This window comes from Mastacembelus armatus, chromosome 15 (assembly GCF_900324485.2).
Source record: "Mastacembelus armatus chromosome 15, fMasArm1.2, whole genome shotgun sequence".
NCBI classification, from domain to species: domain Eukaryota; kingdom Metazoa; phylum Chordata; class Actinopteri; order Synbranchiformes; family Mastacembelidae; genus Mastacembelus; species Mastacembelus armatus.
The window spans coordinates 16,481,730-16,509,426 of NC_046647.1; the positions used below are offsets into that span (position 1 = coordinate 16,481,730).

Genomic DNA, 27,697 nt, shown 5'->3' on the forward strand with positions numbered 1-27,697 from the left:
TGAACTCACTCAAACGTAATGTGGGATGGCTCCCCCTCTCAGGGAAATGTTGACAAGCACCGAGCCTGAACACTGTAATGACAGCGCGCACAGACAGGCAAGGCACTGAGGGATTCTTCCTTACAGATTGCAGCATCTAGCCCTATTATTATTTATTTTATTGCAAGGCTACATAAGTTCATTTCCAGTTAAAGATTTTGCACAAATATACTACTTTGTATTTTTTTTTTCAATCTTGTATTCATGAAAAACTGTTTTGTGAAAAATACTTATATTTGATTGATCCTGACACTGTAATTTTACAGTATATACACTTAAAGATGTGAGCCTGTGTAGCATGGATGAAAGCTTAAGTGTGCGCCTGTTTGTGCCGCATTGATGTCCTCACTGACTTGAGATGCCATCTGTGAATTGATTTTCAGTTCCTGCTCACTGAGAGAAGAGGTGTTTGTCATGTGGATAGACGACTAATCTTTAAATACAAACATTCACAAGACGCATGGCTGTACTGTGAGCACAGTCCAGGCACTATGAGGAAGGGAGTGTTGTACAGGCTTTGGAGGAGCTCAGCCTCAACAGCATACTGCTTGCCTCCTGTGTCTGATGATGTATTTCATAGTGTACAATTTAGTGTTGTATATGGGAAGCAGCTGTCATTCTGTCTGGTCATGTAGAAAATCTCACTTGGTGGAACTGTAAAGGAGGCGTCCACCTTTCTGCAGTGATCTCTCCATTTCTTTCTTCACTAGAAAAGTGGGAACGTTCTCCTACCTATCAGCTGTGTCATTGTTGGAGCTTAGGCTTCATTGCTGCCAAACTGGGGTCAGGCAAGGCTTATGAGGTTGGACCTGACAGGAATGTCTGTCAAGTCCTTATCCCCCTGGTCAGGGTCGATCCTGGGTCATTAATCAGGCAGGGATTGCAGGAGAAAGGGGGAAGCACGAGGCCAGGTGATGCTGACCTCAGTACAGTGGCTTTGATTTTGTCTGGCCCTGGCTCCTGGAGGGTGGAGGGTGGGGTGAAGTGAATTGACAGGATCAGTGCCTGTCTGATTCAGTGCTCTCAACCCCTCTGCCACCACTAATGACACTGAGAGAGAATATTAACCTCACACACTCAGCAGGAATATCCACAGGGGTAGTCTATAACTCAGACACCACAGGATCCACAGTGGTGTTATCATTCAAACACATAGAAGCTATCTTTAAGCGTTCCACATTTTCAGCAATTAAATCTGCACTTCTCACATAATAACCTCATAGAGTATTGGGTAATGAGCAGTGATGTTTAACTTCTTCATCAACAAAGAACTTTAATTATGTTTCACAGATTTCTTCTTGCGTGAATTTGTTTTTGCGCTCTAAAAGATATTTTTGTTTTGCAAATGATGTAACCCTGTGTAAAGTTCAATCTGACATGCCACCTCCAATTGACAGCTTTGTAGCTAGTGATGCTTTTACACATGAGCTATCAGGAGCAAGCATAGCGCAATATTCAAAACAGATTAAGAGTGAACCCACATAAAGAAGAGATTTGCTGGCGGCGTCAAACGTACTCTAATGATTTGCATTGCCATTAATAGTAATTTGCAGCTGCCTAGGAGGAGACGTGTAATCCCCTTCCCATGTGTGAATTGACATGCATTCAGGGAGGGCTGTGTGTGTCCTGGATGTGTGATCTTTAAATGACTGCCACCTGAGGCCTGGCAGTACAGAGAGGAGTGCCACACCAAGCAGTGGCTGTCTACGCATGAGGGTGATAGGGAGTGAGAAAAGGAGAGCTATGGGGTAGATAGAGACAGATAATGACAGTCTAATTTACCATTGCCATCAGAGATGCATGTACAGAAACGTGTACAGGCCATAAACTGTAGCTGGAGGGAAGAGTGCTGGAACAGACCTGATCAGCACTGTGTGGAGGTGGATGGAGGGATGTTTGGGGCTTAAGGGGTTGCAGGGCATTAATTTGCTTTACAAATGATGTCATCTTATTTACCATGAGCTAATCCTGATGGTGATTTGATGCTGTATTTTTGTATTTTTTATGTTTATTTGTGGTTTTGTTGTGGGTTAAAATGATGAAATACAGCTTTGTTGATCTAATGGAGACTTTTTAAATTTTATTTGAACAGGGTGTATTTTATTTTCAGTTATTTCTGTTATTGTCACAGAGCCATATAACTGAAATTCTCAATCCTACAACCAAAATAGACTATACATTTAGTGTTATATTTGATATTTTGACATTTGTTTTGGATTAAAGAAGAAAAATATACTCTATGTTAATTTGGTGGAATAAATGTACTTTTTCTCACTGCATTTTCTACTGAAACACATTCCTGAAAGCCCAAGAGTGAAACATATTGGTGCTGTAGTGATATTTAGACTTGATTCTTAAAATAAAATGACTTATTTGTAGTCGTGGTCTGAGCTAACATTTTTTGACAACAAGATTTGGAAATAAGGATAATTTACTGCATTGCTGATTAGGATCGAAAGATATTCTGCAGTGTATAGAGTGATAAGAACTATCAGAATATTTTGTCTCACTTACAGGCTGACTGGCTCTGCAGCCTGTTTCTTCTTCCTTAGCCAACCCACCTCCATTCACCTTTCTTATTAAGTTTATTAAAGCCACTCCACATACTGGGTTTTGCAGGTCCAGTCCCTTTTCACATTCATTACAGTACCTTATCCTGGCAGGCAATCTGAAGTCTGCTCTGAATAGTCCATTATGCACATATGAAGACCATCAGGCACCAGTATTGGTCAATTTATCAAACATTTATCTGTCGCCCTCTGAGCAGGACGTCGGTACGTCTGTCCCTCAGCAGCTTTGGCCCTCTGTTTAGAATAACTGCACCACTGTGACCTTTGAGAGGACATCAGCTCTTAAACTGTGGACTGCAGCCTTGAGGGCTCTCCGGCTTTTCAGAGTGTTGGCTTTTAATATACAACAGACTCAAGAACTTTTTTTCAGTTTTGCAGTGGTAGCTGCAGGGATCTTGCCTTTGTGATCTCTGTCACCATTTCAGTAATAGAGAAGGCTTTGAGGTTGTCCTGTAATGTACAGCTTAGACAAACTCCACATTTGACTTGTCGTCTTCAGAGTTTCTAAAAATCGTCAGCTATGATTAATTTAGGCAACAGTTTCAAAGCGACAGACATAAGGAAAAGACTGTGTAACATGTCAAAAAGCCAAGCCTGTCGTTCTCTATTTTTCATCTGTTGCCTGAGGATATCTGACATGACACTAGCGCACACCATTGGCAGGAGTGACTGACATTTCAGCCAATAATTGTCGAGAGTTTTCTTCCCTCTGTTGTCAGCAGCAGTTTATCAATCACTATGTCTGCATTAGTATTAGTGTATTGATCTGGCAGGACTGCTCTCTGGGTCACTGTCTCCTTTTCAGTGTCCTTGACTGGTGTCTCACATCCTCCACTGCCTCCTGTGCAGAGTGTCTGCTCTGGCTAAATATTAGTATATAGTCTGTGTGTTCAGTAGAGGATCTTAGCAGATAATGGTGGTTTCAGTGCATACATGCGGTTCTTATGTAAGCTCAAATGCACACACACTGATGCACACAGGGCTGTATGATGTATGACGGTGAGCTTATACAGGCTAAGTGCTAGTCAAAGCGTAAAGACAGCCCTTGTGAAGTAGTAGCTCTGACGATGAGGCTGATCATAATTATCTTAACAAGGAGAGGATTCATCATCTCACCTCTCTAAAGCTGCCACCGCTGTCTCTTGCTAGTTGGAGTTTTAGGAAAATGCCACATGACCATGTTACTATAGAAGTCATTTTTTAATCATATTTCAGTCTACAATGAAATGATGCAGTGTTCTAAGAGAGCTAATTATTTTTATATTTGTTTGTAAGATTATTCCCTTTTAAATAAAAGCTTAATACAAGAAAATTTTTTACATAGCTAATGACACAAATCAGCATAAGTGACATAAATCACATTAACAGATGTATGAAACATGACAAAATGGCAGTAGTAGTAGGAGTAAATCTGTAAAATTGCAGTAATCATTACAGTGGAACTGCTGCCACTATCATTATGACATTTGTTAAGGATATAGATACACAAAATTGTAGTAATACTAGAAATGTTCGTTATGTATATTTTCTGTAAAATTTGTGTGTTTATTGTTTACCAAATTTCTATAGCTTTGGGACTCAAGTCAATTATGCTCTTTAGTTCTGTTAAAAGCAAAAGCTCCTTTTTTTTCTTTTTTTTTTTTTTAAAGAAGTTAAGTACTTTTACTGCAGTGCTTAAACTTTGTTAGTTTTCCAAGCTGCACATTAAAACAAGAAAGCTTATAAAAAGTAATGAAACTGGCTATGGAAATCTGCAGAGGGAGCATGGAAAGCTGGGGAGTATTAGAAGTTCAATCCCTGCACTGTAGTTAATGCTGGATGGGACTCCGTGGCTCTCCCCTGGCTGTGAATTTAACTGATTAAATCAGCCAGTGCACACAGCAGTGGTGACATGAAAACAACAATTAATAAGGCTCCCTCCTGTGCCATGCGGCTCCCTTTAACCGAGCAGCTAATAACATAACCCACAGGATTACAGCCCATCATACACACACACACACACACACTCACACACACACACACACACTACACATGTACTTACAGGTGGCAATAGTTAGTTAGCAAACCTCTGTTAACTGTGAATCAAATGTTTATCCTATGTGGTACATAATTGTTCCTGCCTACACATAAAGATTATACCTGCTGATTGATTGTATGTTGTATTGAGTATTAAGGATTATTATTGCAACAATGCATCATCATCAAAAGGGTAAAACAAATCTGTCTTACAACAGTCTAACCGAAGTCCCTGTCAATCCATACATATTAACTCTGCTGAAAAAGTATATTGTAGCCTAATAGGCTGCCTTGCTTTTAAAAATGAGATGCACACTGGGGGGGGGGGGGGGGGGGGGAGCAGAGTGGGATTTCACAAAAATGGCACACCTCTTCATTCATCCATCTTGCCAATGCATTAATTAGACCTGATAAGAGAGGTTGTCAGGTAGGGGCTTTGCCAGCACACTGGCTAGGAGTTGTCAGCCATTGTTGTGGGTATTGTGTGTGTGTTTGTGTGCAAAATGTTGAAGTCTTTTGAAATGAGGTAGCTGAGTCCTTCTCATGTGCAAGTCAACAATGAATAGCTGATTTGTCATTTCGCACCCGCCAAGATAATTGCCACATTTTGCTTTGTAGTTCAAAGTTAATGCCAGTATGCTTGCATTGATGCAAGTTTCTGAATCAAGGACTATGACTAAGTAGAGTCCAGGCTGATTGGTCAGAAAATGCTCAGGAGATACAGAAAAGATAAAATGAGATAACAGAAGGTCTGGCTAACAAAGTGTGTATTAAAAGTGCATGCATGGCTACTCAGTGACCAATTAGTTGGACAAATGATCATTTTAATGGATCTAATTTGTTTTCTTTGCCAATATGTCATTTTTTCCACACAAGGAATGCTGCTCTCATGCATAACACAGGCGTTAGTGTTACATTTGTTCTGATATAAGTTGGTGTGTATTATGGCAGCCATTGACAAGGGCAGATCCAGGGAGGAGTTACAGTTCACACTGAAGCTGTTCAGACCTCACTATATCTTGAACATATCATGTTGCAATGTGACACTGTTCACTAGAGTTTATATTTACATATCATAATGTCAAGGTTACATGTCTGCTTCTAAAATTCGCATCATAGTGTACTATAGAATTTTGAAACAAGAGCACTTGAAGTCAGCAATTAATTCTTCGTTATCCATTTAACAATTTAAAATGCTTTGTTACATTAAAAATACCAGCGAGAAGCACTTCTAGGGAGATCCAGTGCCTGCATTAACTTCTAGCACATTTAAATGTCAATGAAGTCACCCAGAACACTTTAGCAAGGCATGCTGACATAGTGAAGGATTGGACAACACACGCATTGCCTTTTTGCACCATCTATGACTTGAACTTTGTGGGGCCCTAGCATTACTCCTAGCACCACCCTCCATCATTTTTATGCCTGTGTGAATGTGTATGTGCGTGAGAGAGCGACAGAGAAGGAAAGAGTTGAGATGACCCTTCACCTCTCTGTGCAATGTGTCATAAAAAGGAGCAGAAAGGCAAAATTCCAATTTGAAAAAAAGAAGAAAAAAAAACCTTTGATGTTAAAGTCCCAACACTAACCCCTATCGTGGCACAGTTGCCAAAAAGTTTCCTTTCCATTCCATCTGTGATTGCGAGTGTATTCCGGTTCCTCTGTGAAAATGATGGATGACAAGTTAAATTTGTGTCTGGGGAGTGAAGGTGAACTGTGACAGAGTGATTTGTCTTGGGAATGGAGGGTTAGGGTCAGGCGAAACTGGGCGCCTCAAGGCACAAGACATTGACAAATTCATCCTGCCTGCCGCATTTCTGAAGCCTTTTGTTTTGAATCCTGGCTACTCACAAGTGACCCCCATCCCTCATCCTGCCAGTCGCTGAAGGATGCCTCACCATGCCAGGGGAGCTCAGCACCACTAATTTTTGTCATTCACTTCCCTGACAGGCCCGGACCCATACTCTCCTGGCGCTTGAAAGAGGGAGGGTGAAATATTTATTTCTGCACAATAACGGCTGACCAGATTTAGAGCCATAACAGTTCTTCTGTTGCCTTATCATTGCAGGTCACTGGCAGGCCTCAAAATGTTCACTGAGCTGGAAGAGCTGGTCGCTGACAACAATCTGCTTGGAAATGACCTCCGGTTGCCCAGATTACCCAACCTCCACACCCTAACACTCAATAAGAACCAAATATCCTTTCAAACAAATCACTCAGGCCCGCTCTCATTTTGATTTACTGTCTACTACACAGACTACACATGGATTACAGGCATCAGTAGCAGAATTAACAGTTTATTTTGTTTGCATTGTTATGTCAATGCAACCTGGTTCTATCACAAAGAATCAGCTTATAATCATGGCTTTGCAGGGGGCAGTGTGTGTTGCAAAAGAGTGGAGGAAACTGGCTGTTACAGAGCTCCACCCAGGAGTAAGTTTTTGGACCACAGGGACCTCTAGTGGAGTCATATTTTAGAGTCGTCATGCAATAACAGATGTGTTTTTATTTTCAAACAGATTAAATAGTGCTGTTAGATTAAAATTACAAGAACAAGATACAATCTAGTGTAATGTGTTTATTGTTTGGTATAAGTTATTTGAAATTACATAGTACATTTTTTTTAATTACTTTTTTTTTTATTTGCATCAGTTGCATTGTGCTTTATTACACTGCAGAAGCAAAATGAAACAGTTGTTTAATTTATCGCGAAACAGAGTAGAACAAGCTCACATTTCAGCACATTGATTATAACAGCCCTGTGTGTTCTACATAACATCCAAAGTAAACATGTTAAAAGCAGAATTCTGCACAGGCCCCCTAAATTCAAGACATAGACACATTTTCAAGGCTGTTTATGATCAGTCAAAAATGTGTGAACTTCCCTTCTAAGCTTCAGGTTTAGCAATGTGTTCTGTTTTCCTGTGGTTGCGCAGATCCTACTGGGTAATGATGCTCCCCCCCCCCCCCCCCCCCCCCCCCCACCCCCCACCCCCCACCCCCACCCACACACACACACACACACACACACACTTCCAGAGTCAACATTAAAACTGGGGCTCCTTGAAGTGTGCGTCTGGGACTGTGTGCTGAGTTTGGTTATGAAGTGGTCGGCACATGCTAATAGGCCAATTATGTACATCCTGTCGTGGCACAGTGCCATTTTAAAGCTCGAGCACTGCATTAGTGCAGTTGTATTTTGACACTTTGGGGCTCAATTTTCCAAGTGAATGTATTAGTGATGAATGTGCCTGCTTAGGGGCTGTTTGTTTTTTCCACATTTCGCAAAAGTTTTCCACAGCACGGCTCTGGGAAGCACGGACTGTTTGAACCACAGGGCATCCATCATTTTGTCACTGTTCTGCACCCGGCCACCTAGGAAATGAAAGGGATTGAGAGAAAGAGAGAGAGAGAGAGAGAGAGAGTAGCAGCCAAATTGTGTCGCAACTATATGCCAAAGCCTGCACCTTAAATTGCCCCTCTGTCTGCCCAGTCTCACAAAGCCACTGACTAGCCCCTTTGAGCACCTCGGTAAATTTGACAGTGACATGTTTTATTGGAGACAGGCCTGGGTGGGGCTGTGCGGGTAGTAAATGCTAATGTAATTAACACCGCTAGGTCCTTGACATCCGCCCTTTGACACCTGACTGATATTGAAGCCTTGCTGGAACACTTGGCTGATGTGACCCCATCACTAGAGTACCTGAGCCTGCTGGGAAATGAGGCCTGCCCCAACCAGCTGGTCAGCCTGGATAAGGATGAGGATGACTACCAGAGATACAGGTCAGTTACTACATGGGCAAAATATGATGATGTCACACATAAATGCTGTAAGTAGTAGGTGTAACCCTGAACTGGATGAATAAGTAGATAATGCTTTGTGTGCATTCAGCCATGCAGTTTTGATACTAAACTATTCAGAATGATAGCTTTTTGTAAGTAATGGTTTTGGAAATGTTCTTTTTTTTTTTAACATCCAGCCCACTGTATTTCACAAACAGACTGTGGATTCAACCACATCATCCTAAAAGCTTTGTCAACTGGCCCCTCTACACTCCAGTTTGCAAAATGGATTTCATGTGTGACTAGTCACCACCACAAATGAGTGTTTACTACCCTGCCTTACTAGAGCAGATGATGCATTAAACATCAAGCTAGGCCCCAAGCCATACAATATGACCACCATTTGTCAGGGTCCTTTACATGAAATGCGATAAAAGGGGAAAAGCATACTCTCTTTTGTCTGTTTTAGCCCTAAGTGCTTGTTTCTGACTCTGTGTTGCCTATTAATCATTTACCACCCAGGCCTTTCTTGAATAATCTTTCTTCTTTCTTTTTGTCTCCCTTTCCAAGCACCCCCACCCCACCCCACTCACACTTTACCTCCCCTTCTCCCTTTCTCTCCTTCTCCCCCTTTACTCTATTCTTGCATGCTTATCTTACTGGTTAGGAAAGCTTTTCTGTTTTGACTGACAACGTCTTCAGTTCTGTAATGTAATATTCATAATGTGTCACATAGTAAAACATCAATTTGAGCGTGATGCAGATTTCATGTCTGACAAGGTTAGGCTGTAAGCAGGTCGTGACAGCACTGGCCTTGGGCAATAAATACCCAGCCCAGTGCCTCAGGAGCTCTTGGTCTCTCAAGTGAAATACCCTGGTACGTTGCATCGGTGCCCCAATTAGTGCAATGACATAGAAAGATGGTATTCATTCACACAGCACTGTATAGAGGAGGAGGTTAAATGTTGCCCTCTTCTAACCCATCTATGCATGCATTCAGTGGCCATTCGTGGTACTACAATAATATAATAGTTAGAAAACTGTGATATTATGTGTTTAAAATGGTAACTGATAATGAGGCATTGTACTTAGAGGACACTCAGAAATCTGTCTGTGAACCTTAGAAATATTGTCACAATTGATATAACACAAGATCAGTATGTTCTTCCTGCCTCTGTGGTGGTGTATAAAGATTAACAAATCTCTGTGTGACATTTTAACCTCTTATCAGGATGAAACTTATCAGTTTGTCCATCTCCTTTTGTGGCAGATCAAAGAGCTTGTGCCTGAGGTGCACACCAGCTGTGTTTTGTTGTCTCTCAACCTTTTTTTCTGAATCCCATAAATGCAACTGCATAATAATTACTATCAGTATCTATAAATATTAATTTTTAAAGGGTTTGGTTTGCCATAGCTGTTAATTACTTGTATACAGTCTTCTTAGAAAGGAACTGTTATGTTGCTGTGAAGTCCTAGGAAGGTTCCTGGAAAAAACTGAGTGTACTAATAACAAAGAAAAAGGAAATGGTGTGCAATTGTTATACTTTCAAATAAGTTAACTATTAGTGTAACCTTTGACTGCAGGAACCACTTATTACTCAGCTGAGCATAAATGTACAATGAGCACACACATACATGTTAATCATGTATTGTTTGGATTTAATTGATTTCATTTTCACGTCGAAATTCCAAACATTCTAAGAGCAGAAAAAATGGTATCTTTGTCAACACACATTTGTTGGTAAATAAATATAGATATGAGCCCCTTACCTAGTCTTCTCTCCTACCCCCTACCCTCTGCACGGATATTTTATCCTCCCTCTGTGGTTGGCTTGAATCATTAATATCCCTACTGGCTGACAGAGCCTTGTCATCTGCTCTGACCCTGTGATGGTGGGTTACCTATGGAGAATAACCTCTCTGCGTGTTTCCCAAGGGCATCTTCACATTTCATCATGAAAATGCCCAGAACAAAGTCCTTTTACAGAGAGGGAGAGACAGGGTGGCAATGGGGCCTCTTGATTTTGAGTGTGGGTGCTCTCATTGGAAAAACGAGCCCTTATTAGGGGTTAGAAGCAGGTAATTATACCCTAACATAATAATGTTCCTATGCAAAGTTATTTAGGGCCATGTCTTACTTTTAGTAGTGTAATCTTGTTTTCTTTTTGATGATGCGCTTTTCATGTTTCTTCTTTCTTATTAAATCAAAATTTTTAAAATATATTTTTCTCTTCCAAATCGGACTCCATGTGATCCCCGAATCCTTTACTTATAATCCTCAGGTGTTGAAAATTTGACACAGGCTCTGCCATCTCCTCCCATCGCCATTGCCATCATCAATTTGTCATGGCTCTTTGCGCACAGGTCTCGTCTGTGCTCATATCCCCTGTCCTTTCTCACCCTCCACTTAGGTGCTGCATGCATGTCCTTTTTGACTGCAAGCTCTGCCCTGACATACTGGTTGCTCCATCCCTGCCTTCCTGTGAAAGGATCTGTTGTCATCTATGTATTCCAACCATTATCTTTTGACGTTTTTCTCCCTCCCGATGAAAGACAGAGTGTGTCGGAAAGCTTAGAGAGATATCTGTGATGCTGTCAGAATGACAGCTCTGGCAGACGGCTTGTATCTCCTTTCGTGCTATTTATATGTTCTACTTATTCTTATCACCTTTGAAGGTTATTACATACAAGAAAATATCACTATTAAATCTGCATCACCATTAAATCTCAGTAAACACGGCTTCTTCTCAAGTTTTGTTGATACATGCTTTTACATATTAGAATTTGTGTCAGTTTGATTAATATATTATGGTTTACACACTTCCTTAGATTTTCTGTTTGTCTCTTTGTCAAGCAGCAGCCGACACAGGTCGTTTTAAGATAGCTGTATGGTACTTTTTACTTTAAATTGTTGTTTTCTCACAGGTACTTTGTTCTGCACAAGTTGCCCCAGTTGAAGTTTCTGGACACCAGAAAAGTAACTAAAAAAGAAGTGATGGAGGCACAAGCAAGAGGAGCATTCATGAAAGTGGTCAAACCGAAGGCGGAAGCTGTAAGTTGAGCTCTTTTTTTTGTTTTCTTTTGTTTTTTGTGTCTTTTTTTTCTATGGTGTTTTAGGCAGTAGTCCCTCTGAAGTCTTGAGAGGATTTGTCACATTCATCCATTTCTTTTATTTTCCTTTATCCTTTCTTTCTTCCAGTGCATGGTTGACTGTCAGTCTGCCATTACAGAGGTCCTACTACTGTGGCCCTTTGAAAAGGGTGTCTCTTTACTTACTATTGAGTGCGTGTGTGTAAATGTGGGTGACCACGGCTTGACCTGATTTCCTATGCATGAGCCCAGATCAAAGACGACGGGCGGCTGTCCGGTCGCGGTTGTGTTGCCAAGTGTGACAAGGCTGCCGATCGAAGTGACAGCTCACGTACATGCCGCTCACAATCGCTTAATTATCCTGAGCCTACGCACTTATTCCTTCCTCTCTTGTTTTGGGCCATACAGACTAATTAGGGTTTGGGAGGTTCATAGATATAACCAATTCAACTTTCTGTGCCCCCTTTCCTCCCTCCTTCTACTCCTTTGATAATACAATATAAATGAATGGCTTTTGCCTAGATTTGATTTCATGTAATTGTAATGTCATGAAATATTTACTACTTGGATCAGCTAAGCTTTGTCGTTTCAAGGTCTCTGGGGCTCTGACAGTGAGCCTGGGAGGTAAAAATGGATTCAGAGTAGCAAGAACAAAAACAAAATATTTATTGTTTCAGACAATCAGCTAAGATGGTGTACTTGTTCATTGTCAGTTCATGCTGTCCTTTGTTCTTGATCCTTCATGCAAGTGGCAAGCGAGGAAGCACAACACTGAAATAATTTAACCCCAGTCTGGCATGTTTGGTAGATGGAGAAAAGTGGAATGAAAACACTGTTCATCCACTTTATGTAAAAAGAAACTAAAGACCTCAACAATGCTTTTTGGCAGGGCAAACTCACTTTATAGGATTTTATTTACATAGCCTGTCAGTGAAAAAGAAATGTTTGCCTTTGTCGCCACAGCCTTAGATGAAAGGAGAGATAATCAGTGATTCTAGCTGACATGATGTGTGTGTTTTTGTGTCGTTGTGTCTTTGAACCTGCTGTATATGATTATTTATTCCTTATGCAAAGTAAAAGGTTACAGCTTTGATGAAAAGGCGTCTACCTCCAGTTGCACACAAAATTTCCTATGCCTGAACATACTTTCACTATCTTATCCACAGTTTTTTATTAGCAGTGTCTGACCGAGTCTACACAAAAAATAGGATTTTCTACGTGGACATATCCAGCGTCTGGGCCTTGGGATGTCACAGCAGCATTTCCATGACATTTGTTTTGATTTAAATGAGACATGATGTGTCAACTATCACAGATTTGATGAGCCATGAGTACCTCCCGGCTCTAATTGTCCACATCATGAGAGTGATGGTAAGCTGACCAATAGTGCGGGCCACCAATTAGCGAAACGTCTGCAACAGAACAGGAAAGCGGGGAGAGATGATGGCATAATTAGATATTTGTGTTTGCTTTTATGTCTGGTACAGCAGGGTGTTGCTCATAACAGTGGCTCATGGTACAGTGTCTGCTATTTGCTTCATTACAAAGGATGGTAATTAGCTGTCTCGCTGTCACTAGCGCTACCATTTGAGTCTCAATTAGTGCGAGTATTAGAAGGGAAAAACACAGAACCACAGACATGATTTAAAGGTTTGTATATTATTTTAATTTGGATGTATCTTTTAAAGTTTTTTTGTCTCTGTATAGGTATTTTTTTTTTGTCCCTAAACCTTATATGGCAAATTTTCTTCCTACTGTGTACAGTACATAAATTAAAACCAAAGTACTATCACCAGGATTACAGTGATACCTACCTACCCATGATAGCATAAATGTAAAGCGAGAGTCCCCACTGTATCAAATCATTCCCATTGCACGATGTACATATTGGAATAGTTGATGCATTAAAGGGACTATGCTGAACTTTTGAGGCATCTCTTGAGTCATATCAGGATTGTATTGTGACCACAGTTTAAACTTTCTTTTCAATCATGCCATTATGGCATGGTACTGAGCTTTGCCACATGCTTCTAATAAAGCAGCTATGGTCCTTAGCACAATCTGAAAACAATAACTTTTCATGCATTCAGATTTTTTTTTTTTTTTTTTTTACAGCCAGACAGTTAACGGTCGACTGTTCATAGGAAAAGGCATTCGCACACAAAAACCTGAGATAAGATTGTGCAGAATGAACAAGGTGTAGCTTTTAATCTTTATCTTTACGTCACAGAGTCAAGCTGTCACTGCAAAGGTAAACAATCTGAAAAAACAAAGAATTGTGCTCAAATAAAGTGGCTATGTTCATATACTGAGGATAATTTTGTCACTTCTTTAATTGCATGCCTTCATGCACTAGTGGGCATGATGCTGTAAGTGGGTGACAATGAGCTGTCTTTGACTAGTCTGTATGTTTTGGTGTGTGCTTCAAGCAGTGAGGGGGTAATTTTCTTTGGTGGGTTTTTGTTATATTGTATTTCTGAGTGGAAACGACAAGTAGTTGGACAGAAACAGTGGCAAAATCACAAAGATGAGGGAGAGAAAAAAAATATATAAATACCTGAAGTAAACAAAAAGCACAGCATGAACGATTGAAGTGTTTTCCCAAAACCACAACACTAAGCAGAGTCAGGCTGGAAAAGCCTTGAGCAGTATTTTGGGAAATTGGGCGTGTTGGAATGCTATAATGTGATAATTCTCTTTGAGGACTCAGAGGTCATGGAATGAAATGGCGTTAAACCACGTAGAGCCATTTGGACTGTGTCGGGCTGCTTTCGGAAAATACATGTGGTACTTTTTGGCTTGGTTCCTCCACCTCCCTCCGCTCTGCCACGGAGCCCGTATTATGCTGTCGAGCCATTGGGTTAAACTGGCCATGTCCATCAAAACACTGACTGTACATTCTGTTTTCAGATCCCAAGCACTGCTAAAAAAGTAGCAGAATAACGTTTTAGTCTCTGCCGCATGTTTAAGAGTGTTTCACAGTGAATGAAGTAACTCCATGCTGCTACGTCAGCGCGTATAAATGTTCCTCGGATGTCACTTAGATTTTGCCTGGATGAAGTATTTGACTTGATTTTCTAGTATGAACACATGAACAAGTTCCTAACCCTAACCTCCCCCCCTCCAACATGCTTTAGCGTATAATGTAAAGCAGACTGCATTGCAGGGTGGCTTGAGCCAGCTCCCAGGTCCCATGAGTCTATGCACATAGGGTAACGGTTCTTCAAGGGAATTGACAATGACAGAGCCAGGAAAGTCCTCAAGTGGATCTTTTCAGTTCTGTTTTTTCTTCCTCAGACACTAACCTGTTTTACACGGCAGCAGACAGCGGTTCATTTTAAGTTTGCACTGAAGGGAGCAGTCCAAATCTAAGATCGACTGCATGGTTTTAGACCCATGATTGTGCATTATGTGATGCATGATTGTGGCTTTTTTTTGCTATGGAAAACTGGAAAAAGAGGAGGCATTTTGCTATAGGTTGGTTATTTTGCTTCCTTTTCAAGTCTCAAATGTACCCTGTAAAATATGTTGCCACGTTCATCTCTTCTTGAGAGTTATGAGTTCCCCAAAGCTCTCAAACATAACAAACAGCATGCAATATAGCGCTTTGTGAATGTGCCTTCAGTGGGTTTGCTGAATCATTTTACTGAACAAATGTGTCCTCAGAGAAAACTCAAGGAATATGGTTCTCAACAGGGGAAGAAAATATAACCCAACAGATAGCTGTGGAAGCAAGTTTATTATCAGCCTTCACTCTCTACTAGATTCTGTGTTTGCACCAGCTATTATACATACAAAACCTCGATTTGTTACCTTTCTTTCATTGCACATTCCTGAATCAATACATTTACAATGGGTTGAGTGAGGACAGTGCTGCTGATTGAGTAGGAGTTGTGGGCAAAATGTAACTATTCTGAGGGCCTGTCTGCTTTATGTTCAGGCAAACTCGCTAACACGTTGTGATCTGCTTGCTTTCAAATTCTGTTCTTTCTTCCATCTTACATAATGTCTTATCTGTTAATTGCGCTTGAGCACTTGAGACCCTGCTGTTGTCCGTCTTTTAATGACAGGTCCTAAATGTTAAAACAGCTGTGTATAATTGTCTAGATGTGTTTTGTCTGTGCGATAAATGAAATATACTGTCTGTCAGAAGTATCCAGGGAGCCACGTGTTCTTTCTCTCAGGTATGTGTGTTTGTCAGCCAGTATCTGTGTCTGTCTCCATCCACGTATTTCTCTGCAGTTTTTGACTGGTGACATATGAGCCTGTCCAGTGTTTGGATCAGGTCATGCAGGGGTTATAAGCCACAAAAACAACAGCAATTAGAGGGAGTGACTCACACTGTCCGCATAAATCATCCAGGCCCTGCATATCATAAACACACTGTAAAACTTTAAAGCATAATTAATTGTAAGTAATAGCGCCAAGACTGATTTATTGCCTCTTTCAAAGCTTGGAGACACAGGGTGCGTGACCTGAGTGTCACGTCACTCTCGCCAACGAGCGTTGTAGATGTATTATTCATTTTTGGCTAAATGTAGAGCATAAAAACAAACATGTGTTTTTCTTAGGACTTTTATGAGATGCTGAAGTGGCCATGCTGCATTAACTGAGTTTCCTCTCCTCCTGCTGGCATAAAGTACAGAGAAGAAACGCCTCTGTGGTGAAGCATTTGTTGTCTTGACGTCTCTTGTATTAAGGAGTTTGAGGCCTGTCAGAAAACGGGCCAAGGCCGGCCAGCTATAATGAGACGTCTCCTGCTCCCATTTTGATATAAAGTTTTCATAAACTTTGACAAATCATGCCATTGTTCGTGGAGCTTTGCTCTTTTTTATCTTTAAAAAGTAAGTCTTTAAATTTTTATTAATGTACTAATATTGAACGTCTGGCAGAGCTTTACTTTTTACAAATACTGTTCCAACTAGATCCTTTTTATATGCCTTTTGGAAGGGCCATGTTTTATAGTAGTTTTCGAAGTTCCTTTCAGACACAGAAAACTGCAGAGAAATAATACACTTCCTCCTTCCAATGTCACTGAGCTTCATAATTTTTGGACATATGTAAAGTAAATTCTGCACACAGTCCTGTATCTCACAGTCATCATGTTCCTCTATAAAAATGAACCTTCTCTCATTGCCTGCAAAGGGTTGCAAAACTCCTTGCACATGTTCTGTAGCAATAATATCATTGCCACTGAGGCATCTTCAATTACACTTCTTATCAACTGATGCTTTTAGCTATCACATAGTGCACTGTCCCAGTGTGTTGGCCTATCAGTCCAATCAGCGCTAATCCTCCCTGTTGGTCTCTTTGGTGACAGGAAGATGCTGCTATAGCCTAATGAGAGACAGCTGGCTTAGTATTTTCTGAGCTCTATAAAAAAAATCTTTCTTCTCATCCCCTAACCCACTGGGTGTTTCCACAAAATTGTGCCAAACTTTAAATCTCTCAAAGAGATCAGTTATTTATTTGCTTGTCTCTTTTAGTTGATATTGACAGTACACATTAATCACTATTTCAGCACTCGCATTTATAGTTCACTTTGAAGTCGATTGTCATGTTCAGCCTCTCTAGAGAGCTTAGCTTTAATTCACTGAGATTTTTATCAGATAATTCAAGTAAAGTTGTTGTTTATGACATGCATATATTTATATACAAATAATAACAGTTTAAAATCAGTGCTAGATTAGGTGCAGAGTCTATACAAAAGTGGCACATTTGTTTATGATTGACCATAGGGGCAAGAGGAAAAAAAGAAAAACGTTTTTCTCCCTAATTATGCAGAGACTGGGTGGCATTGCAACCCCCCAAAGTACTGCATCATTTGGGCTTTAATCCATTTTATATCATTTGTCTGTTCTTGAGCACAGCATTAATGGAGATGGAGTCTTCTTTCAGCAACAGCAACTTCCATGGGCATGCAGCAGAGGATGGAGCCAAAACTGAAAGTCCCTCCACTGAAGTTTGTGCTTACAGGGGCCTCCTTTGTGGTTTTTAGAGCTTGTCAGACATGTCAAGCACAGGCTAGAAAAAGTATATTGTTTCCAGCCACTTGGATTCCTTTCCCCCTGACATCTGCCACTCTGCCGAGATGATAAATTCTTGCCTCATTAAGCGTGGGTGTGGGATTACAGGCTGACAACACATTAATCACTGGGCTGGGTGGCAGCAGCCCTGCACCAGCTACAGGCATTGTTAACCAAACTTTTCTAATGTGTCACTCTCCTTTCTGACAGCCCATAATCAATCATCCTGATTGGCAGGGCTGATAGATTACACTATTTATACTTTCTGTAATGAAAGCTAGCGTTTCCACCTATTGTCATTGTTGAGACGATGATAGGCCACACCGTCCAGCAGAATGGGAACACATACAAAAAGAGGCAGAGAGAAAAGAAAGGCTAGGCAGACCTTGGCTCTGCATTGTGAACTTAAAACAGACACTTTTGAGTTCTGTGGTGGGAGGGTATTTTCTGTGAGGCTGTATTGTTCTTTATGCATGGTATAGCTTAAAGGCAGTCTTCACACCATCACTGAAATATTGTCATCTTTGTCACTATCAGTGGCAGGCCGTGCTCCTGCATGTAAAACTATGCTTTGTCTGCTGTTGGATTCAGTTTCTCATGACCCAGCAGCTGAGGTGAGGTTTTGTAGTCAAAGCCTCTTTTCTGACAGAAAGTGAATGATTTACACATGTATAACAACAAAATGACAGGACACCGTATACTGTATGTGTGCGCTTGTCAATGTGCAGAGGTCGGCAGGATAATGGATTTCACTGCTTCCTCACTAAGAGCTTTAGAACTATGTTACATTGCTTTACAGCCCCCCTAGCAGTCATTTTTTGCATGAGAACTTGTGGATGAAATGACACACTGCTGGTAGCCTTCAAACATAATAAGGTTATGTTTCTTTTTTGTTCATTTTCAGCCATATGTCTTTGTCTGGAATTAGAGATGTCCACGGCACATTGAGAGAGGATATTGAATATGAGTTCTTACTTGAGAGCCTGCCAAGCATTTGGAAAAAAGAAAAGGGGGAAAAACAGTCCATCATGTTTTTGACAGGCATTAAATCTGAGACTTTTCTTATGAGATAGCATGCTGTCAGGAAATTAGTTAACTAGACCATATTATGGAGAGCTAGGTAATTTACCCTCAGAGATGCAATCGCAAATAACTAGCAGGAGGCCGCATCCCTGACCTGACATTGCTTTGTGTATAATGCAGAATTTAGTGACATGCTCAATGGGTTCTGTCAGCTGCAGGATTGAATTCTCTGCCTACTGTGTCTCAGTTTGGAGCACGTTGGTCAATTATTTCTGAGGCTGTCAGTGCGTAGGGAGACACTGTTATTTAGTATGTGTTAACTTGGCATCATTAAGACACTCGCCTGACAGAGAATAGCACACCTGAATGTTATTTATTGTGATTTCCCGACAGGGGTAACCTTCAAACGCGTTGACCTCTCCCTATTTTGCGTTTTGTGAAATCCTACTCGGTCCATTAGAAACAGGAGCTGTCGAGACAGTAGGGAATCAAATGACCGAGTGTCGTCTAATCTAACACAGTAATGCTCGAGAGAAGCTTCCATTTGTTTGGACAGATTGCTCTGATCACATGGCGGCAGTTCAGTGTCTATCCATACTGATACATAGAGAAATGTCATATTATCATACACCCATGTTTTTGGGCTGCAAGCACAGTATCGAACACTCAGAATAGATGCAGCGGTTTTATGTTACGTGATCCTTGTAAGTGGTCTTTGAACAGAAACATTGGCACTGCAGTGTTTTATCTTCGCTTTATGTGAACAGCTAAACCCAATGTATGTACACATCATCTGATATACCACACAAGTGAAAAGAATACCGAATAGATATTTCAAGTTTTAAATGACAGTGATACACAATCAAGATGCAAATTATCATGATTACAATCTTTTTACCAGAATCTCAAGGATTTCATTTGACTAAGAGGAACATTCAGTGTTCAGTGTGAACTCTGGGAAAATGAGAGTTATCATTCTACATTGCCCCTCCTAATCCGCCAACGCCTTCACCACCAACCAGTCCTGGTGATGAATGGGAAACCTGATCGAGTATAGCCTCAGCATCACCTCTGTACAGCAGGATGACATGATTAGGAGGTGACAGCTTCTGTAACAACATCTCTGCATTTATCTTTCCCTACTCTCTCTCTCCTTTCTCTGTCTTTCACTCTGTCTCTCGCACTCACTCGCTCACATACTCTCTCTCTCTCTTTCTGTCTCTTCCCCCTCAACAAGTCAGACTACTCTATAATTAATGTCCCTGAGGGCTATCTGCAGGTCAGGCAAGGGGGGGTGCTGTTGAGACAGGTAGTCTTGACACCTCCAGCTTTGTAGTTTATGCATGCAGGTGGGTAGACCGCTGCGCAGGGGTGAGCAAAGTCAACAATGTGGGCTACAGCATGTTTAGGTTGGAGGCTAAAACTGGAGGAATACTGTAAGTTGAAGGAAACCAGTGACCTTTCCACCAGAGAGACAAAAATGATGGTTTTTCGCTGGATTAACCAGTCAAATCTGGTGCATTATGGGCTTAGCCTGCCAGGAGCCTCACATATGAGTGACAGGGAGGAAACGTACAGTTTCAATAATAGCAGCACTGCATGCATTTAGGCACTTTATGTTATGAGATAAATTGTTCTGGAATAGCTAAGAGTGAGTAGGTATTTGTTTGGCAGAGCACTGAACCTGAGTAAAGGCAAATAAATAAGGGCTTTATTGCATTTGGAGCAAATATTCAATTAGTCAAAACTTGGCACTTGGTAACAGCCTTGGTCATGTGAATTCAGTGTCGGTCTTTGTGGTGCCTGGTCTCACGTTGCTTTTTGAAAGACTTTGGAAACTTTTCTCTTCGTGTATAAGTTTGAAGTGTGCTCTTACACCATGCACCTCTCATACCCATCTTTCCAAAATCCACTCTCTCTCTCCTACTCTGCATTTCACAAACACGCCACCTCCCTTTTCCCAACAATCATGCTGTGAATAGCCACTTGTCCTTGTGTTTTTTAGCTGGTGGAGTGGCGTTTTTCTCTTTTTTTTTTCCTTCTGAAGTTTTGAAGAGAGGGAGAAAAATTGTGGAGAGAAGCAGGGTGATGAACAGGGCGATGGGAGAATTGGACGTTAGTAAAGGAGAAAATTAAGCTGAGATGACTGAGAGGGAGAATTCTTGCTTATCAGTGCAAATATGTGAGAGTGAGGACAGCCTAGGGAGCACTAGAGGTCATTGTGGGGGTGGGGGGTCAAGTGACACTCAAACAGCATTCTTGTGTCATTTATGGGAGTGTTGGAGAGGACTGTGAAGGATTGGTATAGGGCACAGATGGGCAGTGAAATGGGTGACGATCCTTAATCACAAAGCTGTAAAGACATTATCATCTTGTGTGATGAAGGTGAAAGCTTTTATCTTCTAAGATGTAATCAAAGTATCATATCTAGAATCCTCTGCATGTTTAAACAAAGAGGATTAAGGTCATTTTATATCAACTTTTTTGTTTGTCTTTTTTAGAAATTTCAGTGTCATATCATTTGCATCTTTCATTGGTTATCAAAGACATTATAACCTCTGACAGTTTTATTCGGTTTCTATTTGCAGTTGGTTTTCAGCTGCGAACTGACAGATTTGTTATGCCTCTTCCCAGAATAGGTCTGACTTCTATGCACCGCACCATACTTAAGAAATTGAATCAGAGCCAATGAGCTGTAAAGGTCTGTAATAAGATATCCTGTGAGATGTACTGTAAGTCCTGATTAGTAACACATATTTTATTTCACAGATAACTTCTCCAGGCAGTGGAGAACAAAGGTTTTTCATTTCATCAAGTCTGATTAAGTGAATACAAGAAGTACTGTACACTGGAAAGTGGATGGCAAACAAAGCTATTCTGACACACAATGGATCTCTATTTCTCTTTATTACAATTTTTCTGTCTTCTCTGTTCTCTTTTACCTTACGGTGATAAAGAGAGATGTCCACTGTCAAACTGACAGCATTGACCTTGTAGTACCAACCCATTTTGCCCCATTCTGTAATAAATACCTTTTATCTTGTTAAGGCCTACTGTAACCCATAGCCCATACATTTAATATGATATGATAATAAGTATCCTCCAGGTTCACCTGATATGCTGCTTCCATGCGGCAGGCAGATGGGTAAGGCACAATGGGCATCACTTCCCAGCGTTTTTGTCTGCCAACTGGCAACATCCATCACCAGACGTGTCCGGGGTAATTCGAGAGGTGGGCGGAGCCATGGAGGCTCAGACTTTCATCACACCTATGCTAAAAGCAGGCTGAGGAGCAGCCTCTCTGTCCTATCTTCCACCCTGTGAGGGAATATTGAGACGGCAGCGGGTCAGATGGGCTCACATCCTGTCAGACTCATCAGATTTCAGGCCGACTGAGTGCTTTTGTCAGATGAATTCCAGACATCTTCTTTCTCTCTCTCTCTCTCTCTCTCTCTCTCTCTCTCTCTCTCTCTAGAAAAGGGTTTTCAAAGATAATGTGTCTCAGGACTTGACCCCCTTCTAAACAATAGTATCATTGATACCTCACTGGCTCTAACTAATGCTAATGGCATATGGTACATAATTCATGAGATATCTGGGTGATCAAAATATGAAGTCTTAGCCTAGAATCCAAATCAAACCAACAGGCCAGAAAGAGGGAGACAACAAGCCCGATGCTCTTTTCATGAAAACTCCATTGTCTTCAGCTCTTCGTCTCATCTCCACCAGCTTCTTTCTTAGTGCCCTCTGTCATAGATGTCATTCTTTCCTGACACCTGTCTGCCCTCCTCTCTTGTCTCACTGTCCCATCTCCTTCTCTGTGGGGTGGAACTGTTTGTTTTTGGAGGTTTGTTTATGGGGGGAAGGAATACCCCACTGCTCCAGGCTGCCTCTGGTTTTTCAGCTCATCACACAGAACATGACAGCTCTCCTTCTCTTTGGTGCTGAGATGAGCTGTTTCTCCTGTCCCCATGGAGAGTCAAAATTTTCTGCTTCGCTCTCTTTCTTGAACTTCACTTGAAGACAGAGGATCGATAATGTGTGCACGCGCAACAACGCTACCTGCTTTGGGCCATGTACACAAACGTGTAATTTTGCAGTGATTCGGTTTGAAAATAAACAATTCAGTTCAAGAGGAATGCATGTTTCATTGAATGTAGTTATTATCACGTATTCTCCATATAAACTGTCTGGGAATGGAATTGGAAATATGAACAAAAACAGCGTTTTTGGTAATTACCATAAACAAACCCCAGTAAAAGCAAATCAGTTGTCCAAAATCCTTGTTTTATTTGTTGGCATACTTCTATTAATACTCTGTAATACCAATATGATCTGACACTACAACTTGTAATTACTGAAGTTAAATCATACTTTAATTCTGCCAAACATGAATAATGAAAAGACTGTGATACTATGATTGGCCTATAAATGGGAACAATGTGAAATCAGACACTGACAACTTGTAGCTTGTAATTATGCTGCTTTGCTGACACACTGTAATTGTGTTGCTTACTTTAGCAATTACGTGTTAAACACTCCAGTTCATTTATAATTGATTAAACAGGAACTCTGTACTCTGAAAATGCAGTTTAGGTCTGTTTTTGCATGTGTATCTGTCATGGTTAACATTGCAAACAAAGGCCCAGACCATGTTTGGGTGGTAGAAAGAGGAAACCATGGTTCACAGAAAATTGTCAATACCAGTAATCAGTAGTCAACCAAGGACTCCACCCAATCAGCTGGTTTTACATTTTATTTCTTTTTTCTTTCTTTTTCGAGGATCATCAGATGATCAGATCAGATAACCCCCAGGTACAGTAAAACTGAGAGTTCACATACACACATATTCAGGAATTGTTTTTTTAGTCTGGCTGATGTGTGCAAGTTTTTTTGTCTGTGTGTGTGTCTTACAGCATCGAGTAAAGACTGAATCAGCTGTTCATGCAACCTTCTTGCATATTTTGATACACACACACACACACACACACACACTGGCACGTTACTCAGACGTGTACAGAAAGCCCCATAGCAAACACACATTTTTCCACACAAAAACGCTCACACACCTAAAGAGGGGGCTGTGCCTCCGGGGGCCACGTCAGTTACCTGCTGACACACAGGCTAGTGATTGATGAGACGCCGGGGGCGCTGGAGTAGACTTTGTCAGCTGCTCATAATTTATACATCTTATCTCCATCAGAAGAAGAGACAGAGTGCTGCGTTGTGTATATGGAGATGAAAACACTGGGCTTGTTTAGGCAGCGGTGACAGGGTAGCTGCTAGCTGCTGGTGGCGCAGAGTGAAAACTCAGATTGCTATCTATTAGCTTTCTCGCCAGGTCCCTCTGTGGCCAGAGCCTTCACTCTTTGCCTGTGACGAATCCTCTGTCTGTCACTCACTTTCATTGGCTCTCTCTCATGTTTCCCTCTATCTTTGTGTCTCCTTTTCTCTCTTCTGTCTCACTCTCTCGTGTCTCTATTTCTCCTCTGTGCCCCTTTCTTTTTTCTCTTTTGCTTTCTCTACTCCGTCTATCCCCTGTCACATTCTTAGGCCAGACAGGCCCAATCCTCTGCTGAAAGCTGCTGGCTCTTCCTCTGTCCACTCACAAAGCGAAGGTCAGGCCAGAGGCAAGGCTTGGGTCGAGGAATAATTAGCAGTGCCGGTGTCATGTTGGATTCAATGTTCAGACATTGTATGAGGGTGGGCCAGAGCATTTATTTTAGTTCAGTATTTGGAATTATCATACATACAGTTTATGTTTTGTATTTAAAACAATTCTCCACTGTAATTCAAGCACACAGGAGAAAGTTGTTTTGCTGCATTAGATTGTGGTGCATTTCATTCAGTTTCACTGTAGTCTGTAACTTAATGGATCATTAGAGGGTTAGTTTTCACAAGAAAAACACTTTTTCTAATGAAAACATTGCAGCTTCTTGTTGATTTAGAAGTCTTGTGATTATTTTTATTTTAATGTAGTTCTGTCCAAGAAATAAAGAAATGTATCATGATCCTGTGTGGAGCTTGTCAGTGGTAAATGAATCTGACTTCTGTTGCCCCGTATACTTAGTGTTTGATATTGCCTTCCAGATTGTGAAAAGAAAGTTTATCAACCCACAGAACTTCACCTTACTCTCGTCCAATTGTCTTTTAGCATGCTTTGTTCTCTCAAATTGCGTTCAGATGTTTTTAAGAGTGTCAGTTAACTACTGCACCAGCAAAACATCTTTGATTCCTTAACCCCTTCCCACTATTGATCTTACCTCGTAGATAAAAGAGTGCTCTCTCTGAAATCATGCATTTTTCATTGTGCTATCAATGGCAGCCTTTGCATTTGGCATCCCACTTAGCTTAAAGCTATACTCACAAATGCTGTCTGTTTTGCTCTATTGATTCAGAGCGTTTGCATATTTTGTATATTTGAGATATCAGTCCCTTGGTATCATTTTACTTGGTCTTTGATCAGCCGGATTGCTGTAAACAGCCACAAAGAATCAAGCAAATTATTCTAATTAATGTGTTTTGGTGGAGATTAGCATTGTGCTTTGCATTAAATATTCAAGTTGAAACATTTCAACATAATTAAGAAAGTGCGTGTGTGGTAATTCAAACCCCCATGATAGCTCACACTACTGCTTTGTTTGTATGGACAATTATTTCAACATTAAATACTTTTTTTCACTGTTAGTAACACGCTGAATCTGTTTCTTGAGAATATTTCTTTACCATTATTTTCAAATGTTCATACCATATTCTTACCAGACATACACCTTAAAGGAAAAATTGAGAATAGGAGTCCAATATAGCATTTCTTGCCAAATAGTAGTTGGCAGTGTGGTGCTGATGCTTGTCGGGTGTTAAACAACACTTTGGACCAAGGACAGACAAATCAGAGAGTCCTCCTCTCTAATAGAATCTAAAAAGATGAAAAATATAGTGCAGGAGGCAGGAAGGACTAGTCAAAGAGGTGACCATCAGCTTCTCAGCAGCGTGGCTTGGCAGCCTCCAGCCTGCCATGGTGTAATTGGAGAGAAAACATATATGGGAGCAAATAACCCCCTGTCAGGGGCATTAAAAGGAGATGTTGTGACAACTGAGAGCCCTGCCAGCTGAGCACAGCAAAGTGGAGGGGAAGAATAAGGCCCATCAAATGGAAAAACCTGCTCGGAGCAGCCGTACATCCAAATATTCAAGATAATTGTCGACCGGTAGCAGAATAGAGCATCCATGTTTGTGGAACTTTCCCTCAATGGAAAAAACAGATATTTGTCACTATTGTAACTGTTGGTAGGCATTGGCTGTCATCCTTTGATTGATTTGGCATGTCTGCTTTGATGAGTATAATTTGAAAATGGTAAAGGGTAACATTAACAGCAGAAGTGCTCAACCCATATTACTGTGGAGTGACATAAAGGTAGGTGATGGTAACAATGGGGAAAATACGACTCTGCAAAAACCTTTTATTCTGATATACCAGGAACATGAATGTATTTGAAATCATGTCTAATTTTACCCTCAAATAATATTCCCTAAAATAATAAGCCCAGTGGTTTGGTTTTTATTATAGGATGATATAGAAAACAAGTACAGCCATTCCTAGGATATCTATGTGGATCTGAGGACTCAATCGAGAGAACCCTATGGCGACATTGAAACCCTCCTTGGGAACCCTTTGTTTGGTAACTCGATATGTTTTCTAAACAAATTAGATTTCAGCATGGCATTTCAGCATCTTATCTAAGGCTCTTGTTCCCATTTTCCACTTTTCTTCCAGCATGTTTTTCCCCATCAACACAAAAGAATTTGCCTGTCTCTCCTAAACCTCCCCTTCATTTGGAACCTGCCTGACCCTGCCATTCAACTGAGCATGTCAAAATGTTAATGAGGATCCCCCAAAAGCGCTTAGAGGTTAAATAAAGTCTTCATAAGCTGTCGGTCGAAATTCAATAATTTATTTACTTGGCATGTTTCCACTTTCCCTGCCACCCTGCCTCAGTTCTTGTTTCTATCTGGGGACAGGGCTTGTCTTGTTGTGTTTTGTTGAATTTTTTTTTGTGCACAGGCAGCCTTTGTCTGTGTGTGAGATTGCTGCTTTAGCTCGGTGGCCCCTCTCATTAATCATCCGGTCAGACTATTTATAATGCAGCAGCCAAGCCGCCACCTCGGTTGCCATTGGCTTTTGTCACTGTGGCACTCTGTTTTGTGGCAGGAGGAAGCCTAATTATTAACTGTTAAGATGACAGCCAGTACTGTTCCATCAACACGGCTGGCTGACAGTCAGGCTGAAGTGATAGCCCACTGAGCAGCAATAGATCAAGAGCACACTGCACCACTCAATCTAATTTATTTAATCTTTAAAGTATATTTTGACATCATGAATTAAGGTTGGTGGCAAGTGAACACTGTCTTTTTTTTTTTTAAAGCAATCCTTACCTATTGTATGAAATTTGAGTACTGAAAAAAAAAACATTAAAAATTGTTAATATGCCTGAACTGGCAGCTTTTGATTGATCTCTTAGACAACTAAGACGCCTGCATTAAACATATCCCTGTTAGAGTTGGTAATGATTTTTCTGATTAGGCTTTGAGTTACCTCAAAATATCATTGACAGTACTTATAATTTTGAATGAAATGGTTCTGACATAGGCTGCCAATCCGGAAATCTTTTTACTTATTATTAATCACGTTTGTTCATGCTTGATACAAATATCAAACTAGCATGAATAATTAAATCAGTCCTCGGCTTGCTACACAATTCCATGTCTTGCAAATCTAGGGAAGATTGAAATGGTGCTGGACTTGAAGTTTAAAAAAGATATATTATGTATCTTGTGGTGGGGGGAAAAAAGAATTAGTGAAAGCCTCCTGGAGAATGACAGTCTTTGTTATTTGTCTTCTGACTCCTTAGCAGACAGCTATCAGGAAGAAAGAGAACTCACGGTGTGCCACTGAGAGAAGAAAATATGTGAGTCAGAATTTCCCCTCCTCCCTCCTTTCCCAAAGCTTGAGATCCCCCTTCCAAAAATGAAAAGGATCAAGTTGCTGTCACTGTCACCGAACAAACATAAACTTTTCTGGCACCTAATAAATAGGCAGTGTGGCATTGTTCTCAAAGCCAGACAGGTGTGTCTGCCTCAGCAATGATGGAT

General features: G+C 40.8%; 1 protein-coding gene across 2 annotated transcripts in view; it reads left to right on the top strand.

Annotated features, from left to right (window-relative positions):
* The window catches only part of lrmda (leucine rich melanocyte differentiation associated), a 184,299-nt gene that overhangs the window by 115,031 nt on the left and 41,571 nt on the right, over nt 1–27,697 (top strand). For both annotated transcript variants that reach the window (XM_026309635.1, XM_026309636.2), the window contains exons 3-5: nt 6,694–6,820; nt 8,269–8,408; nt 11,334–11,460. In XM_026309635.1, coding sequence (XP_026165420.1) covers nt 6,694–6,820; nt 8,269–8,408; nt 11,334–11,460 — 394 coding nt within the window. The remainder of the gene's footprint in view (nt 1–6,693; nt 6,821–8,268; nt 8,409–11,333; nt 11,461–27,697) is intronic.